Here is a 16,178-nt window from a genome sequence, read left to right as displayed (position 1 = left end):
CGGGAATGTTACATTTTGTCAGGCACGGTACTTGGTGTACAGTTTCCCCAGAAACATGCCGTATTGTAAAAGTAAAGAATGCGCATTCAAGACTGTGATGTTCACCTTGATTGTTCAAAATTCCACAGTTCAGTGGTGCGTTTCAGACGTCCGCCCTTTCTGACGGCAACAAGAAGAGTTCCTTAGAATTCCCAGGGGGGAATAAGCTTGTATCCAGACCCCTCAAAGAGCATTGACGTTCCGACACTATGGATAGCTTGGTTGCTCAGAAACATCAAGGAGGGCCTTCATCAGGACATAGGGGAGGGGGAGAAAGCAACCTTAAATTGCCTGAGATAGCACCTTCCAATGGGGAATTATGGAGGTGGAAAGGGCGGCAGGCCTGTTCGTCCTAACAATATCAGTGTTCACCCAGATTGGTCGCACAGAACTCGTATGAGCCCTTCAGGGATGTAGGGCTGGAGAAGTTAACCAATAAATCCTAAATGAGTGCATCCTGTTATTTCTGCCTCGAATGGGCTAATGCGGCCGAGGCCCACAACTTCAAAGTCCATGTACCCGCCGGCCATTTATTGTAATTTGAGACGACCTGTAAATATCAGCTGGCTTTTGAAATACTGAAGCTTTGAGTATACATGAGACCAGAGAAATGTAAGAAAAGACAGTTAAAAAAAAAAAGGTTCCTTTGATCAACAATAAGGAGAGTAGCCAGTGCCTGCCTCGGAACCGTGACAACACCAGGTGTACATCTTCCTGGAGAATTCTCCTAAAAAAACTTGCAAATCATGCAAAGTAGGATTCTTTGCCCAAATAGACCTTTATGTCTGTGCATCCCTCAAAGTTGGTTCCTTAAATGAGCTATTGAGACAGGATAATATGCAACAGTGGTGAAAAATGTGTTTCTCAAGATTTGCGATTTTGGACAAATCAGTTTAAGGAGCAGTGTAAACTTTTTTCTTTTTGTGAAGATAACCTTCTACAAACACAATAAGTTCACTGGGTAGAAAGACTCTGTGATCCAAGTGGGCACAAGAATGTTTGTCCCTAGTGTATTCATACTGTAGAATGCTTTCCGGTCAGAATCCAGGACCATCTATTTTTTCCACTGCTCCAGACATCCCTTCACTTTGCTCCTGTTCCACCAATGCATATTCACCATACATCAACATGCTGGCACAAAGGTTCCTACCAGTAGCCTCTACCGCTCTGCGGACTGATTTGTTCTTTTACCTGAATCTTTATATATTCTGCCTCTTATGTATCACTATCCCAATCAATCATTTGTAAAGCGCACTACATACCCGCGAGGGTCTCAAGGCGCGCGGGGGGGCGGCTACTGATCGAACAGCCAGGTCTTGAGTATCCTCCTGAAGGTCAGCAGGTCTTGGGTCTGTCGTAGGCTCAGTGGGAGGGTGTTCCATGTCTTGGCGGCGAGGTGGGAGAAGGATCTCCCGCCGGTGGTTGTTCTTCGGATGCGCGGGACGGTGGCAAGTGAGAGGTCGGTGGAAAGTGAGAGGTCGGTGGAGCATAGCTGGCGGTTGGGGGATGTAGAAGGAGAGCCGTCTGTTGAGGTAGGCTGGGCCGGTCTTGTGGAGTGCTTTGTGTGCGTGAATGAGGAGCTTGAAGGATATCCTCTTGTTGACAGGGAGCCAGTGCAGGTTTCTCAAGTGGGGGGTGATGTGGCCGTGTCGAGGATCAGTCGTGCTGAGGCGTTTTGGATGCGTTGTAGTCGTTTGAGCTTGGTGGGGGCTCCCACGTAGAGGACAATTCCGTAGTCGAGTCTGCGGCTGACGAGGGCCTGGGTGACTGTCTTTCTTGTGGCTGTCGGGATCCATCTGTAGATCTTGCAGAGCATGCAGAGAGTGTTGAAGCAGGAGGAGGAGACGGCGTTGACTTGCTTGGTCATTGAGAGCGTTGAGTCGAGGATGATTCTCAGGTTGCGTGCGTGGTCGGTGGGTGTCGGGGCTGTCCCCAGTGCCGTCGGCCACCAGGAGTTGTCCCAGGCTGAAGGGTTGGAGCCGAGGATGAGGACCTCCGTCTTGTCAGAGTTCAACTTCAGACGGCTGATCTTCATCCAGTTGGTGACGGCCTTCATTCCTTCGTGGAGGTTGGCTTTGGCGGTGATGCGGTCCTTGGTGAGGGAGAGGATCAGTTGAGTGTCGTCGGCGTAGAAGATTATGTTGAGGTTGTGCTGTCGGGCGACGTGTGCGAGCGGGGCCATGTAAATGTTGAACAGTGTCGGGCTGAGGGAGGATCCCCGGGGTACACCGCAGATGATCTCGGAGGCTTTGGAACGGAATGGGGGGAGGTGGACGCTCTGGGTACTGCCAGAGAGGAAGGAGGTGGTCCATTCCAGAGCCTTGTCTCGGCTCCCTGCGACGTGGAGGCGTGCGCATAGTGTGCGGTGGCAGACGGTGTCGAAGGCGGTGGAGAGGTCTAGGAGGATGAGTGCTGCGGTCTCACCATTGTCCAGCAGGGTCCTGATGTTGGTGGCGGCAATGAGGGCAGTCTCGGTGCTGTGGTTGCTGCGGAACCCTGACTGGGAAGGGTCCAGGATTCTGTTTTCTTCGAGGTATCAGGTTAGCTGTCTGGTGACGATTCTCTCGATGACCTTGGACGGGAAGGGGAGCAGAGAGATGGGCCGGAAGTTCTTGAGGTCTCTTGGGTCTGCCTTAGGTTTTTTGAGTAGGGCGTTTATCTCGGCCTGTTTCCAGTTCTCTGGGAAGGTCGCGGTCTCGAGGGAGAGGTTGATGACGTCGCGCAGGTGGGGTGCGATGGAGCTGCTTGCTTTGTTGAAGACGTGGTGCGGGAATGGGTCTGACGGAGAGCCGAAGTGGATTGTGCTCACGGTCTTGATGGTGTCATCGACGCTCACGCTGGCCTAGGCCAGCAGGGGGTCGTGGTCGATGGTGTGCGGAGGGTCTGTTGTGTTGCTGTCTGCTGTGGCTGTCTGGGTGTTGAAGCTGTCGTGGATGTCTGCTGTCTTGCGGTGGAAGAAGGTGGTGAGGGAGTCGCACAGGGCTTGCGACGGCGGGATGTCGTTGGTGTTGGAGCTGGGGTTGGAGAGTTCCTTCACGATGTTGAAGAGCTCCTTGCTATTGTGTGCGTTGTTGTCGAGGCGGTCTTTGAAGGAGGTCCTCTTGGCCGCCCTGATTAGGTGGTGGTTGCGGATGGCGTCCTTGTGTGCTGCGTGGCTGTCCGGAGTTTGTTCACTGTGCCATTCCTTCTCTAGTTTCCGGCAGGCTTGCTTGGAGGCAAGGAGTTCTGGGGTGAACCAGCTGTCCCTCTTGCTGGTGTCTCTGTGGGGGGGTTTCTTCAGCGGGGCGAGGGTGTTGGCGCAGTCCTCGATCCAGCGTCTGAGGCTGTGGGCAGCGTCGTCAGTGTTGGAGGGCTCGGTGGGTGGGCTGAGAACGAGGTTTGCATGTAGTTGGTCTTCGGTGATTTTGCTCAAGCAGTGGCAGGGGATCTGTTGGGTGCGGTGGTGTGTGGTTGGTTTCTGGAAGGCGAAGTGGATGCAGCGGTGGTCGGTCCAGAGGAGTTTGGTGGTGTGGCTGACAGACGTGCAGGCTTGAGGAGAAGACTGGGTCGAGTGTGTGGCCGGCAGAGTGGGTGGGTTATGTGACTAGTTGCTTCAGTCCGAGGTTGGCGAGGTTATCGATCAGGGTTGTGGAGATGTTGTTGTTCTCAAGGTGAAAGTTCAGGTCTCCGAGGAGGATGTAGTCGGTGGAGGGCAGGGCGTGCGTGCTGATGAAGTCGGCGATGGAGTCGCTGAACTGGGGACGGGGTCCGGGGGGGTCGGTAGACTAGGGTGCCTCTGAGGGTGGAGTTAGGGTCTGTGTGGATCTGAAAGTGCATGTGTTCGGCGGTGCTGAGCACGTCGTCGGTGCTAGTCGAGACCCTGATGCTGTTCTTGTGGACGATGGCAATTCCTCCTCCGACTCAGTTTGTGCGGTCTCTGCGGGTGATCTTGTAGCCGTCTGAGATGGCTATGGCGATGTCGGGTACAGAGGAGTCGTTCAGCCAGGTCTCTGTCAGGAAGGCGACGTCCGGGGATGTTGTGTTGAGCAGGCCCCAGAGCTCGACGGCGTGTTTGCGTGCGCAGCGGGTGTTCAGTAGTATGCATCGGAGGTGGTTAGGGTCTTTCTTGGCGTGTGGTTCATCGGCTCTGAGGCTGGTGTAGCTGCAGTTCCGGCACGTGAAGGGACCGTGTGCGCGTTTCAGGGCGGCCTTGAAGCAGGTGTGGGTCCGTCCAGAGTTGAGAGCGTGCAGAATGCTGGCATCGTAGTGGCGGGGTTCAGGAGTTCTGGCGCTGGGTGCGGTCCAGGCGCGGACTGGTGCAGACGGGCTTGCCTTAGGCGCGCCTTCGTCGCGCCAGCGGCGCGGCCGCGCAGGGACCGGCATATATGGGGAGGTGGGAAGGAGGAGCAAGCGTGAGGCCGGGGCAGCGAGTGGGCAGTCAGGGGGGCGGGGACGCAGCGGCGGGGGCGGTGAGGGACGATGAGGGACGATGAAGGGAACAGAAGGCAAAAGGGCACAAAAAACGAGGGAAAACGTGTGTCACAGAAGGCAAGAGGGCACAGAAATACAGGGAAAAATCGAGTGGCACAGAAGGCAAAGAGGGCACAGGAATACAGGAAAAACGAGTGTCACAGAAGGCAAGAGGGCACAGAAATACAGGGGGAAAAACGAGTGTCGCAGAAGGCAAAAAGGGCACAAATACAGGAAAAACGAGTGTCACAGAGGGCAAGTGGGCACAGAAATACAGGGAAAAAAACGAGTGGCACAGAAGGCAAAAAGGGCACAGAAATACAGGGGAAAAGAGTGGCACAGAAGGCAAAAAGGGCACAGAAATACAGGAAAAACGAGTGTCACAGAAGACGAGGGCACAGAAATACAGGGAAAAAACGAGTGTCACAGAAAGCAAAAAGGGCACAAAAATACAGGGGCAGCTGAGAAACAGAAGGCAAAAACAGGCGGAGAGGCACTAAGGCAGCGAGGGGTACAGAAGGAAAAACCGGGCAGAGACACGGGGGCAGCGAGGGGTACAGAAGGAAAAACTGGGCTGAGACACTGGGGCAGCGGGGGGTACAGAAGGAAAAACCGGGCTGAGAGACACAGGGGCAGCGAGGGGAACAGAGGTAAGAAAACGTGCACGGAGCACGAACAGGCAGCGGGGGAAGACAGAGCAACAGCAGTCACAGACACAACAATGAAATACAGGCAATACAATAAAACAATGGAGCGGAAGATGTACAAACCTACGGCCTACCACTGGCCACCAGGGATGAGGCGCAGGTGGTAGCCTGCGGGTGGTGGAGGGCCTCGAACTTCCTCAGCAGCGGCGGCAGCTGGGGCAGGGACACACAGGCGGTGCTATGCGGAGGGGGAGCGACCTACCTGGTGGGGTCAAGAGCACTGTGAGACTTACACAAGGTAGTGATGTACAGTGTTTTACAAATACCTCAAATAGAATGAAGTTAACAGAAAGGTGGAGGTATTGGCTGGTGGCAGTGATTTGTTTTAACCTAGATGGACACTGACATGAGAAATGCTCCCACGCACCTGCAATTCCGAAAGTGGCTGAAGGCAAACCTCCTCAGGGAGTCATTACCCCAAACTCACTTGTAACCATTGTTTCGTTATTGGGGCCCAAGACCATGTTCAACACTCGGTTGGTTCCTAGCACGTTTCTTGCTTTGCAGGTAACTATTAACGCGTATACATACAGGTATCATGTTTGGAAAGCAATTAAACTCTGGAACTGTCAAAGTGCCTTGTGCAATCCCTTTTCTCAAAAACACGCAATTCATATCTTCCTCTAACCTAGATGTACACGGCAAAGCATGTTGCATATGCATCTTGGCTATGCCAGTACTTTGGTTTAGCCCAGAAGAGGACAGATGTCATTGCCTTTGAGAGGGTCATTTGAACTCCTTCATGCATTCCTAATTATTCTCGAATTTCAAAAACCCTAACTACATTGAGAGATTGCATTTTAAATCCCAAATTACCATTTGCTATCTATAGTCGTCTTGTAAGAGATAGGATTGTTTTTAGCCATCTGACATATTTTGGCAGTAAAGAAAAGGATTGCTTAGTCAGTTCTTTGTAGTACCTTATAGCGCCCTCTTTTTATTATTGTTTAGTCTATATTATTTAATTTAGATCTTATGTACTTAAAGACAAAAAAGTGCCATCTTCCTTCAATAGCATACATGTTTGTACTGTTATTTAGAGCAGTTAGACTGTTTATGAGTTAAAATGGTATTAATATAATGTCTACAAATGTTTATCTATTAAAATGTGTGTCTGGTCATGTATGATACTTGCAACAGTTGTAGTAGGAAGTTGTCCAAGTTAATGGTGTCATCATTTAACCAAGCTTTTTTCTTCAAAGATAGTCCCTTGTGCTTCCTGAAAGGCTCTAGTAACTACTACCCCGGCAATATTCAGATTTTTTTTTTTTTTTTTTTGTGCCTCTTGAATCCAAATAATGCTTCTGGACACTTAGTACAATTTCAGTTTTTTCTTTCAGTTCAGTTGTTTGCCAGATGCATATTTCACATTGCCTGTTTGGATGAGAAGTGGACTTTTGTGTAGCCTTATGTAGACAAGTGGGGGTGATCAGAATCTAAGAGTTGTTTGCCCCTACAGAAAGTGTCTTTGGTTCTGCAACAGTGCTGCCCGATTTAAGACTAATCGTTAACAGCATGGTTGTTCCAGAGAATGTGTTGGAGGGAGGGTATATAACGGGACAAGGAAGCTAGGGGCGGTACTCAGAGCCCCAGGAGCCACCACAGAACTGAGCAGGAGAGGGAGTCGGGGACTAAAGGGGCACCTTAATTTGTGCTGGGGTGCCCGGGAACGCTTGCTCTAAAACTGAAGAAAACAAACGTGAGACATGGAATTGAAGGCAGTTTAATGAGAAGATGCAACTTCAAAGAAACTGCAAGACAAAGGCATAAAATACAACATACAGAATTCAGATAATCACATAGAGCTCATCATGATACCCTCTGCATCTGCACTATTGTACTGTCAAAGAGAAAAGAGAACGCATCTAGAAGTGCAATTGAAGAAACAAATTACACCAAGGAGACCTGTTTCAGAGTATACTCTAGAGCAACCATTCCTGCAATTACAATGAATACATTATTCAAAGAACAATAATGAAACATAACAGGACATTTCATATAGGTAAAATACAACAAAATGCTAAGCAGACGCAAGAGCTTCAGAGCTGCTCTTGGGGAAAACCCTACGGAGTCTGCTACCTACAGACAGACAGCAAGGTAGTCCAATGATGTCTGTGTGGGCCCCCCTTTTATATAATTTTTAGGCTATGAGAGGCGCCTACAATAACCTCATCTTGCGCCACTTCTACCTACGTCAGGCTACCCAAAAAAGCTATGTCTGCAATATTTACCAGACATCTCGTCATTTACCCACTTAATGCTGACCGTAAACTAGGTGAAAAGGTCAGTTTCTCAGGCCAATCGCTTGTCGTAAGTTGCAAATGCAAGCAGAAAATAAGTGGATATTGTACGGGAATTTGATATATACCTGTATAAATCTCCTCTGTTCTCTAACTTGACACGTCTGCGGTTGCCACTTCCCCAAAAGCGTGAACCTGCCCAGGAAGCAAGTGCCAGTCCAGGATGCAGCCTACTGTATGTCGACAGCTTCAGGGAACTGATACAGTGAACTGAGCACTCGGGTAGGGTGGGGGCTACTAGTCTGGAGCAGAAGGCCTCGCAGAAAGAGTAGCTGAATATGATTTGGGTCAGACCTGCCTTCAGACTGCTATACACTAAAATGGCAGAACTATGGTCAATTTAACAACGGCCTATATTTTGAATAGAAGGGCCTACACAGCACGGTCAAGTGGGAGGGATGGCAACACAGGACCCACTGGTCCATTTAATACGGCCTACAAATTAGGCTGGCAGGGCAAGGACAAGGGTCTCATAATTCAGGTGTCGCCAGAACGGGCCAGGGGCCCCCTATGATTCAAAACCTACCCTCTCTCATGCCCTCCTCTTGTTCATAATATGAACAAAATCCTTACGGCATACCTTTCATGTCTTTGAGGTATTTGGTAATGGTTGCAGGCTGCATTTAGTGTGGTCCTATTGTTACTTCTACAACTTCTATAAGTGCTAAGATATTCACAGTCCCTGTTCTATGCTTGTTCTCCCTTTGCTAATTATGCATTTCTCAGGAGGTGCAACTGCTACGTACTCAGTGTGTTTACAGAAGAGGATATTGCACATTAGGACAAACAGATATGACATTGTAACACATGCTCTGCCAACTGTCCCCCTGTCCCGTTTTTATCAATGGCAATCTACTCAATGTGGTACCAAAGTCATTATAATAGCAGAAAAGGGGGGTCAATGCTGCTAGTGGCACCCATGATAATTTTCTCTAATTGTTCTGAAAGTCTTGAGCAAGTCTTGAGGCATTGTTCCAATCGTTGGTACGTGTGGCTAGTTGGAAGAATGTCTTATCTTCTGCTGTGTCTGTACTATGTTCCAAAAAAGGTCTGCTGCATAATAATGTAGAGCCTCAGAGATGATAGCTTTAATCAGAAAAAGTAACCGTTGGTGCCTGTCTTCAAGTAATTCGAGAGGTTTGCAAGCACTTCGTATTACTTAGGCACATTCAATATGAAGAAACAAACTGAAGAAAAGGTAAAGATGTCTTGTTGTCACAACTTGTAGACTGAGGGGTTGGGGCGTCGATGTTTCCAGACGTTCTTTAGGTGATGTTTCCTAGGGGCCCGCTTACACACTCGTCCTTTTCTCCTCTGTGTAGCACGTGCAGCCCTTCAGGATGAACTTGGGATACCATTCCCACTTGGTAGTTTCTGTGGAACACATGTAGTTTCTGTGTGGCTCCTTGCCCCTTGCACAACCCCTCAATCACATGTGAGATGAACGCCGGTCCATTTTCAGAACCCAAAAGCATAGGTTCTCAAAAGCGCGGTATGAACTCTTTCAGGAGGCATTTGGCAAAAGTTTGTGCACTGCTGTTCTTGAATTGGCAGGCCTTAGTCCACTTGCTGATCATGCACACAATAACCAACACGTACTTGTAGTTTTAGTAGGGGATAAGTTGATGAAGTCCATTTCATGTGGGGAAGTGAAGTGTCCTGAGGCAGTGGAAATACAGCTTTAGGAAAACAGTCTTGTCCTCCTATCACATCATACAAGTATTGAACCATGAAAAAAGACAGGCCATGGGGGCAAGCATTATGGTTGGTAAACATTCCTTTCCATTTGGGCCTATTCATATCCCTTTTCTGTTTGCATACATCCTCCCCTGTTCCCTTCTTCCTTTCCTTCCACCCAGCCCTTTTATAATATATTTAGTGTCATATGCTATTCTTTCTTGAACATCTGCCTCAATAAATTCTTTACCAATTGATACACAGTCCTTGGGAGAGGCGTGTACAGCACATTCTACAATTGAAACTGGAAGCAACAGGCCTTGCAATAGTTGAGTTCTTAATGGTAGACGCTGCATGTGTTGTCCAGCTGAGGTAAGGAGGGAACTCCAAATGAAGAAAAGAACCCAGAAATGATATTGGCATCCCTATACAAGACTTTAAAATGAAATTCATTATCTTCAAAAGCAAAAGAGGAATTAAAACATTGTACCATAGCTTGACCCAACATAAAACCCAGATGAAAATCTCTGTCACAGTAACACCTTTAGTAATCAAAACACTCATAGATGTCAAATTGTGCCCAGGGATGTGTAATTCCCATAGCCCCACGCCCAGGACATATCCGTTTGAGGTCAAGGGAAACAGGCCTTTATGCATATTTCGTCTTTGGGACAAGTAGGCTCAACCCTCTACAGCACAATCCCTTTGGCTGTCTGTTTACAGTACCACACTATGGATCTGGGAAAGGCACAGTCTGCAAAAAAGACAATATCTGTGTCCATGTGCTACTGCTGAATGTTCATTGATGCAAAGGCTTCATTATCAGGGTGAGCGCTCTAAGTAAATGTTGTAAGCTCAGACTGCACTACTGACAGTGGTTGGAGTATGAAAATGTGTACACACTTTTTCAATTCTTAGCAATGTGAGGTTATGTATACTGCTCTCAGAATGCTCTTCAATTAGATGCAAATTTTTGCAGAAGCTTGAAAGCAAGACTGATAATTCTTTGCTTCACAAAAAGAATGCAAAACATTTAGCTAAACTACTGGAATAAGGTAGGTACCATTCCTTTGCAACATAAAAATAAACAAGCATTGGTAAAGCCAATGAAATTGTTGTTCAGACTTTTGGCTTTGTCAATGCACAACTTGTCTTGGCAATATCTTTGTGAAACCTCATTGGTGTGGGAGCTGCTGGGCCCCCACCATTAGAACAAACATTGGCAAAAGCAGAAATTGTTGTGGTCTCAAGAATCACACATTGCACAGTAGTTCCTGGTACTGGATAAAACAACTGTGTGTGGATATGCTCCTTGTGAAAGAACAGAATGGAGTCACTCACAGTGAAGCTAGCCAAGAGAGGGAGGGAGAGACAACATTTTACTAAACATGAAAGGTCGGTGCACCAGGATTGTGTACCGCTATTATTCTGTCATCTAGTATGTGCAGAACTATCCCACCTGACTGATGTTCACTATTGCTCATCTGTATCCCTTAGTACTATATATATATATATATATATATATATATATATATATATATATATATATATATATATATATATATATATATATATATATATATATATATATACTGCTCTCCTTATGTGTCAGTAGTCAGAGTGGTCAAGTATAAGCTCGTCCCCTAATGCCTCTTTAATGGTTAAATAAAATGCCTCTTTAATCTCCCGTTTATCCGGACCGTTATAAACTCCTTCTGGTGAGAAGTCAGGAAATTGCAGGGCACCAGGATGTTCACCAAGGTAGTAAAGAAGGACCTTGCTTCGCAGGGGGTTACGGGGCCAGGAGCTGGTGACCTCAGTCGGTATTTCTAGTCCTGGCACTGCCATAGAAACCTGCACATATATGGTGTCTGCGGTTTTATAAGTTCTGTAACCAAATATTCTATTCATCTGTGTACCTATGCTGTTGCTCGAACCATGGTGACACCTAGTTATTGTAAGCAGCACTGGAAATGGTCACTGGTTCGGAAAGAAGGCAGCACTAAACTATATACTTGTAACAATTGTGGCGCAAAAATATTGTAAATAAAAAAAGAAAACACAAAACTTTCAGTAAAACAAAAATCACTACAGTTATCAGTGGCAGATCAATACATGTGGGAGTACAAAAAAAACATTTACATTCCTCCCTAGTTATTGAATCTCACTAACAAACCAATCTTCTGCATTTGGCAGTGATCTTCTGTTACAATGGAAACCCTACCTAGCAGGCCTTACCCTAATAAAATCGATATAGGCCAGTCAACATCAATTTAACAAAACCGTTATATTCTTATACATTCAATACACATCTGCATATGATAAAACATTATCAAAAATACAAATAACAAATAACTGTGCACGTAAATAATATGGCCTTACTAAAATCAGTTTCTGTGCCAGCCAGTGACCCTTACTGCAGTGCCCATATAAGCACCAACCACAATAAAGTGCTACTGTCACACTTAATAAACCTCTGTATGCATCATCAAACAGTATCCGAAATCATACAGTCCTGAAATTCTACATGTGTTTCAGGAAAGAAGCAAGTCGGGCACGCTTAGGGTTTCTATTTTCAAACAATGACTGCATACTTTGCCCACTGAAGGACAAAAAAAACACGTGCTTCCTATTACAATGGCGCACACACAAAAGGGAAACTGACACACAAATACCCAAAAATACTTAATCATAACATCAAAAAAACCATCCAGGGGAACCTCTTATAATCCTCATCAATCAGGCGATATCCCGTGGCCAACTAGCTAGGAAGGCACGAAAATATCCAGCCTCTTCCCTACTTTGTACTGACGTAGGGGTTCTCCTCCTCTGCCTATAATTAGAGGAGCACCATACTATTGCTGAAAGATTACGATAGTAAATCGAACCTCTCCTTCCCTTCTACCAGGCCGATCCCTTGACCCCCTGGTAAAGAGGCGCTCTCTGTTTCACTATATACAGAGAGACCCTGTAGCAAGCAATTAATACCACTGAGAAGACTGCAGACATAAACAGTCTCTCCCTTATCCCTTATTCACTTTTTATTTTATTTTTTGTCTTTCTCCATATGTCTGTTTTCCACACAAACAAAAAATGTAATATACCAAAAAATGGAGCTAAGTGAGCCCGTGAAAGACGCAAGACGCAGCCTTTTCCTCCGGGCACTCAAGGCAAAACAATAGCACACGTCTATATATAGCAAAGGATTTACAATAAATCAACAACTTCCTAACCGTACTCTCCAGCTCAGAATTCCATGCCGCGCACACAAGCCTCCCCAGTTAAAGAATGTCCCTAGCGAGACCAACCAGACAGGAAAAGAAACACTGAGAGCCGAGAAAACACAGAAGTCTCACAAGCGCCCCTTTCATAAACAGTCACCAAAAGTCCCTCAAGTCAGGTAGCCTAGACTCTTACCCGAGTGCTTGTACTCAAAGGCTTCGGCCAGAAATGTGTCACGAGTGCCCAGTCTGCGTCCCCTCGAACCCAGCCGTTTCTGCCCCCGTCTGCCGGCACTGCTAATCCGAGTCACGGCACCAAAATGTTGGAGGGAGGGTATATAACGGGACAAGGAAGCTAGGGGCGGTACTCAGAGCCCCGGGAGCCACCACAGAACTGAGCGGGAGAGGGAGTCAGGGACTAAAGGGGCACCTTAATTTGTGCTGGGGTGCCCAGGAACGCTTGCTCTAAAACTGAAGAAAACAAACGTGAGACATGGAATTGAAGGCAGTTTAATGAGAAGATGCAACTTCAAAGAAACTGCAAGACAAAGGCATAAAATACAACATACAGAATTCAGATAATCACATAGAGCTCATCATGATACCCTCTGCATCTGCACTATTGTACTGTCAAAGAGAAAAGAGAACGCATCTAGAAGTGCAATTGAAGAAACAAATTACACCAAGGAGACATGTTTCAGAGTATACTCTAGAGCAAGCATTCCTGCAATTACAATGAATACATTATTCAAAGAACAATAATGAAACATAACAGGACATTTCATATAGGTAAAATACAACAAAATGCTAAGCAGACGCAAGAGCTTCAGAGCTGCTCTTGGGGAAAACCCTACGGAGTCTGCTACCTACAGACAGACAGCAAGGTAGTCCAATGATGTCTGTGTGGGCCCCCCTTTTATATCATTTTTAGGCTATGAGAGGCGCCTACAATAACCTCATCTTGCGCCACTTCTACCTACGTCAGGCTACCCAAAAAAACTATGTCTGCAATATTTACCAGACATCTCGTCATTTACCCACTTAATGCTGACCGTAAACTAGGTGAAAAGGTCAGTTTCTCAGGCCAATCGCTTGTCGTAAGTTGCAAATGCAAGCAGAAAATAAGTGGATATTGTACGGGAATTTGATATACGTGTATAAATCTCCTCTGTTCTCTAACTTGACACGTCTGCGGTTGCCACTTCCCCAAAAGCGTGAACCTGCCCAGGAAGCAAGTGCCAGTCCAGGATGCAGCCTACTGTATGTAGACAGCTTCAGGGAACTGATGCAGTGAACTGAGCACTCGGGTAGGGTGGGGGCTACTAGTCTGGAGCAGAAGGCCTCGCAGAAAGAGAAGCTGAATATGATTTGGGTCAGCGCTGCCTTCAGACTGCTATACACTAAAATGGCAGAACTATGGTCAATTTAACAACGGCCTATGTTTTGAATAGAAGGGCCTACACAGCACGGTCAAGTGGGAGGGATGTCTTAGGACAATTATATGGCAACACAGGACCCACTGGTCAATTTAATACGGCCTACAAATTAGGCTGGCAGGGCAAGGACATGGGTCTCATAATTCAGGTGTCGCCAGAACGGGCCAGGGGCCCCCTATGATACAAAACCTACCCTCTCTCAAATGCTTGGCGACCTTAGATGAGCTTAATGAGTTCTGCTGACTGGGAATTCATGTTATTTTATAGCTCTGCACTATGGCAGTCACTGGTTTAAGAAATCCTTGTTTAAATGTACAAAACCTGCCTCATTGGGATATTGATAGTTTTTTTCTTTCCTAGCCTTTCTGCTGGTCGATAAGATATTTTAAACTGTTGATCCTCTTGACAGCAGATTCTAGTGTAGATGTATGCAGTAGTCTGATGTATGTTGTCGCCACTTCAGCTTACAAGACACTTTAGTTGGTAGAATCTTATTTGTTGGCGCTACATAGTCCTAGTTCAGCTTTACATTGCCATTCAAAGTTCTATATCTAATGTAAAACCTAACACCCAATCCTGCCAGACCCTAATTTTATTCTTCTACAGGTGGACTTTGTTCATATGTTGAATGCCACGATGTGTGCCACAACGCGAGCAATTTGTGCCATTCTGGAGAACTACCAGACAAACGATGGCATTGTGATTCCAGAGAAGCTGCGGGACTTCATGCCACCAGGTGAGCAACCTACCCTCTGTGTCATGTAAAGCCATGTGTACCATGACATTTCAAGATTGTGGAAGCAGTTGGTAGAGAGACAAAATGGGGGTGTCTTATTGGAGGCTCAGACTTTCAGCCTATTTCATTTGTGCCCTTTGGGTTTCCTTTGGAATAGTTAAACTTTACGTTCTACTGGAAGGTCCCCCTTTGACTTCCCTACACACGTTCTGATCAGATTTGCTTTTCATTGTTTGGTACACTCCTTGTTATGTAAATCTTAAAGAACCTTACTAATGCAATGTCCTATTTTGTGTCCCTCACCAGTCACTGTTGAGCTGTGGCTGTCTCAAAACTGGACCTTCATTGTAGATTGACACAATCTCACTTTACATAATGGGTACCACTAATCCTGATTGTTGGTGGTACAGTTGGCTTTCATGAAGGCATCACAGCACTTCTCAGTAGCCCAGAGATGACTTTCCTGGTGGTTCCAAGGTTTCTCACCCATACTAAAATCAGATTTGATTTTTGGAGATTTGTGGTGTCGCTGCAGTTGCTACCGATTTCCCTCTCTAGTCTATTCAGTTTCTGTTTCTGCTTTATCACTTTTAAGACTGCTTAACTGTTTTAACTGTTTTATTCTTTTTCCCTAGGAATGAAAGAGTTAATTACATTTGTGAAACCTGCTCCAATTGATCAGGAGATTTTGAAGAAACAAAAGAAACAACAAGAAGGAAGCAAAAAGAAATCTAATGCTGCAGTGTTGGAAGATCAAATGCAGCACATGGAAGTAAATCATGCCTAAATGTAAACTCTATAGGATGCTGCTGCTAATCTGACGTCCCTCACCTCTTAAATTATTATGACCGGTGATCTGCCCTGGAGGCACATGCTTCCATATGTGGAAACTGGAGCCCTACATCCCACAAGCTATTATTTCCTCTCTGTGACCAGTGATTTGCACCACGCCTGGCATGCGAGCAAGTACTGGGGATTGTGGACCCTGTCCTTACAGTTGACCCCTTCTCAGATTATGGAGCAGTAATATAACATTTTATTGACTGTTAGGGCCACTGTCGCTCACTATTTGTTGTTTCTGGTAATTTATGTGTTCCCGTTCCACCCCCACCGTACTCCTGCTTCGGTTTCAGAAGTAAAAAAAAAATGCCATCCTGTACCAGACACTGGGAAGAGTGGGGTCCTCCCAATGTTTTGTAAAGCTGCTCTCAGCAATGTTGGTTAGTTAACCTGGCTAAAGGGGAAAGAAGTTGAGGTATTTGATTTTATATACATCTTATATCACAATCCATTAATCTAGACATGGAACTACAACTTTTATTATTGGTGACTGAGACCACTATTCAATAAAGCAACATTGTAATGTCAAACCAAAGTGCACATTTTGTCTAATTTTATGCTGTGGAAGTTCGCTTATGGTTCCAAAAATATTACATAGCTTTCCATATTAAATATTATATTTCTTTGTGATATTTAGTAAGCATTCGCCATTAAAATGCAGAGAAATGTCAAACAGAAACACAATCAAAATATTAAATTTCCATACCACTATCATCCGATTGGCAGTGGTTTAAGACGTGCCCATTTTCTTATGTAGCTTCGAAAATCAGCAA

General features: G+C 46.0%; 1 protein-coding gene across 1 annotated transcript in view; it reads left to right on the top strand.

The window, feature by feature from the left end:
• The window catches only part of SARS1 (seryl-tRNA synthetase 1), a 214,531-nt gene extending 198,591 nt beyond the window's left edge, over positions 1–15,940 (top strand). Inside the window, exons 10-11 of the mRNA XM_085643409.1 lie at positions 14,436–14,565; positions 15,201–15,940. Of these exons, the coding sequence (XP_085499535.1) occupies positions 14,436–14,565; positions 15,201–15,352 (282 nt within the window). The 3' untranslated portion in view covers positions 15,353–15,940. The remainder of the gene's footprint in view (positions 1–14,435; positions 14,566–15,200) is intronic.
• Positions 15,941–16,178: the final 238 nt, after the last annotated feature.

This window comes from Triturus cristatus, chromosome 1_1, assembly GCF_964204655.1.
Source record: "Triturus cristatus chromosome 1_1, aTriCri1.1, whole genome shotgun sequence".
In the NCBI taxonomy this organism is placed as follows: domain Eukaryota; kingdom Metazoa; phylum Chordata; class Amphibia; order Caudata; family Salamandridae; genus Triturus; species Triturus cristatus.
The sequence above is the reverse complement of the archived record's forward strand: the minus strand, read 5'-3'. Positions and strand labels throughout refer to the sequence as shown.